This window comes from Myotis davidii, unplaced genomic scaffold, assembly GCF_000327345.1.
Source record: "Myotis davidii unplaced genomic scaffold, ASM32734v1 scaffold937, whole genome shotgun sequence".
In the NCBI taxonomy this organism is placed as follows: Eukaryota; Metazoa; Chordata; class Mammalia; order Chiroptera; family Vespertilionidae; genus Myotis; species Myotis davidii.
In genome coordinates, this window is record NW_006288252.1 from 1,260,884 (window position 1) to 1,264,184 (window position 3,301).

The following is a 3,301-nucleotide window of genomic DNA, read 5'->3' on the forward strand; positions in this document are numbered from 1 at the left end:
GGGGAGATCGTGTGACGCCCCCACGTCCAGTGCGCCGCCCCCTGTGGCCTCTCCCTTCCCTGGGGCGCCCCCTCCCTCTGCTCCCGGAGGGGGGGCTCACCTGCTGGTCTGTCCCGGGCCCCTTCCCTGAGCCACCGTGGCAGCGCGGCCTCACACACACCCCCTCCCCCAGCTCTGCTCTGCGCACCATCCGCGGCCAGAGGCCCTGGCCCTGGGGGAGAGTCGGTGAGTGAGAGACACGGTGAGGGATTGGTTGCCTGCTGCGTGCGCCCCAACCCGGGCCGGGCCGGACGAGCCCGCACCGAATGGATCCCGCACCTTCAGCCCGGGCCAGACCAGCTCGGGCCCAGCAGTGCCTTTTAATCTCCTGAGATGGACTGACAGGCAGAAAGCGCATTTAGCGTGCTCATCCGGGCGAGTTGGCAATCGGGGGTTCCCTGTGGGACCATCACCACCATCTACCAGCGGTTCTCAACTGGTGGGTCGCGACCCCTTTGGCCGCCGAACAACCCTTTCACAAGGGTCGCCTAAGACCATCCTGCATATCAGATATTTACATGACGATTCAAAACAGTAGCAACATGACAGTGATAAAGTAGCAACAAAAATAATTTTATGGTTGGGTCACAACATGAGGAACTGTATTTAAAGGGCCAGAAGGTTGAGAACCACTGCTAACCCCAAGCATCCCACTGGTGTCTGCGGGGCTGGGGACGAGGAAGCCCTGCTTGGTCCAGGGGCTCTGCCCGCAGCTCTTGCTGGTCACCCCCCTGCCCCTGCTCCCAGCAGAGGGGCCGTGGCTCGTTCCAGCTGCAGAGGGTGGGGTCCCTCTAAGAAGGGTCTGGTTTGTTTGTTGCTGCTTTTTAAATATATTTTTATTCATTTCAGAGAGGAAGGGAGAGGGAGAGAGAGAAACATCAATGATGAGAGAGCATCATGGATCGGCTGCCTCCTGCACGCCTCCTACTGGGGATGGAGCCCACAACCCGGGCAGGTGCCCTGACCTGGAATTGAAACCTGACCTCCTGGTTCAGAGGTCAACGCTTAACCACGGAGCCACGGGCCGGGCAAGAAGTGTGTGGCTTGTTGAGAGCTCACGATACACTTAGCAGCGGAGGCAGAGTCCAGGGGTCAGTGAGCGGTGCAGGCTGTGTGAGTGGCGTGTTTGAAAGGGCCTGCAGGCGGCTGTTCTCTGCCTTCACTTTGCCCAGGACCATAGTTCAAGTCCGTTCCCAACGATGAGGGCCCAGGTGCCCATCTGTGCCCTCCTGGCACTGAGGTCCATCCTGTGGAGCCCGCCCCACGGCCTCTGCCCTGGCCTCACACTTTCTCCAAAGGCTCTGGCATGGGGTGGCCTTCCCTCCCAAGCGGCACCCGTGTCCAGCCCACGCTCGCCTCCGAGCAGCCAGGCACTGAGGGAGCCCCACACCCCAGCCCCGGCTCTGTCACTGGGGGCCATTAGCGAGTCCCTCGCGGGTGGCGTCTGCCCGGCATGTGACTGATGGTTAAAGCTGCCAGTTGAATGGAACTGGGAGAACTGTCTCGGCACTTCATCTGGCAGAGGTGTGGCTGGCCCAGAACTTGGGGGGGCCCCACAGGCCAGCAGGGGAGCAGGATCTCGGGAACTCGGGGTCCCCATCAGCGCTCAGTCAGCCGCTCAGGCGGCCAGTGGGCCCGAGAGCTGTGGGGGCGCTTTCCCTCATGGTTTTCCGTAAACTCTGTCTCCTGTCTGACAGGTGCAGCTGCGTGAGCCAAGGCCTGGTTTCTCCACCCGGCCTGCACCCCTGCCCTGCACCTTCCCCCGCCCCCTTACCCAGGTCCCGGGGGGAGGGGGCCTCCTGTGCCCGCAGGCTCAGGCCCCTGGTGGCAGGTGGCTCCCGGGGCCCTGGTGGCAGCCATGCCGAGCTGTAGAGCTCCAGGCGAGGCCGGCAGCCTCACACCGCAGGCCCAGGGCCCTGCCAAGCCCCGCAGGGGCAGGTGCGGGGTTTGAGGGCTGGGACCGGACTCTGTCTCCTGCTGGCCTCCCGGGCGTCTCTGGGTCACCCGTTCTCCGGGGCGTGTCGTCGGGCAGCGGTGTCAGGCGTCCCCTGTCCCGCCGCAGCTGCAGCTCTCCCCCGTGGACCTGTTCGAGCTCCATGCCGACCTGAAGATCCAGGAGAGGGACGAGTTCGCCTGGAAGAAGCTGAAGGCCGAAGGCCTGGATGAGGACGGGGAGAAGGAGGCGAAGCTCGTACGCAACCTCAACGGTACCCTCCTTCCCCGCACCCCACTCGGCCTGTGGGCGGACGGCGGGCCCTGCAGGCGGGAGCCGGGCAGCTTTTCCGGTTCCCAGGGGTTAGTGACAGGTGGTGACACACAGGTCTCGGTGACACGGCCTGAGGAGCTGACCCGCCGGCCAGGGTGGCTCTGGTGGCTCGGTGGGGGGCCCCTCTGCAGCTTAGGGGGAGGGCTGGACAGGGTCTGACGTCAGGAAACCCCTCCCCCCCAGCTCACATCAGCCTGAGAATGCACTCCCCATGGCTTGCTGGCCCTCGCGCCCCAGGGTCTGGCTTCCGGGTGGAGGGAGTTCTGAGGCACAGACCGGGTAGACAGACAGGAGAGGCCACGCCTCCCTGAGCCCAGAGCGGGCGGGCACAGCCCGGTGCCCAGCGCAGGGCGCTCACGGGAACTGGTTGTGTCCACAGGAGGGGCAGGGTCTGTGGAGAGACCAAAAGGGTGAGGGGAGCCCGTGCCAGTTTCTAAGGAAGATGGACGGGGGTGGGGGAAGGGCTGAAGGGCAGGAAGGGGCCCTGAGTCCCGGGCAGACCAGCAGGGGCCTGTCCCAAAGCCCCCAGAGGCTGGAAGTCCAGTCCCCTGCCCCACGTGGTGCTGGAAACCAGGCTGCTGGGAGGGGGGCGGGGTGGGGGGCGCTGTGTCCTGCGGGTCTGAGAAGCAGCTGGCCAGTGCAGCCCCAGGTGGGGGACGTAGTGGCTGGTGGCCCGGCTGCCCTCCAGCTTCTGTGCTGCTGGTGGAAGTTGCTGACACGGAAGTTTCTCCTGTAGAACCTCTCCCTCCAAACAAGAGGGTGCTGGTTAGGGATCCCCTCCAGCCGCACCCTGCGTTGGGCACATCTCTCCCCGGGAAACGGGCTACAGGTGCTGGCTGGGAAGCTGGTCTGTGAAAGTGACCACACTGGTAACGACCCTTGTCCCGTGGTACCCGCTCGCAGTGGGAGCTACGAGGCGGCCGGTGCTGGCGGGAGGGTCGGGTTTGTCCTCGTTCTGCTGGTGGTCGCCAGAAACCTGGGTGGTGGAGGAACCTG

At 64.8% G+C, this 3,301-nt stretch overlaps 1 protein-coding gene across 1 annotated transcript in view; it reads left to right on the plus strand.

The window, feature by feature from the left end:
• The window catches only part of LRPAP1 (LDL receptor related protein associated protein 1), a 12,829-nt gene that overhangs the window by 4,827 nt on the left and 4,701 nt on the right, over positions 1-3,301 (plus strand). The window contains exons 2-3 of the mRNA XM_015561562.1: positions 1,737-1,746; positions 1,992-2,251. Of these exons, the coding sequence (XP_015417048.1) occupies positions 1,737-1,746; positions 1,992-2,251 (270 nt within the window). The remainder of the gene's footprint in view (positions 1-1,736; positions 1,747-1,991; positions 2,252-3,301) is intronic.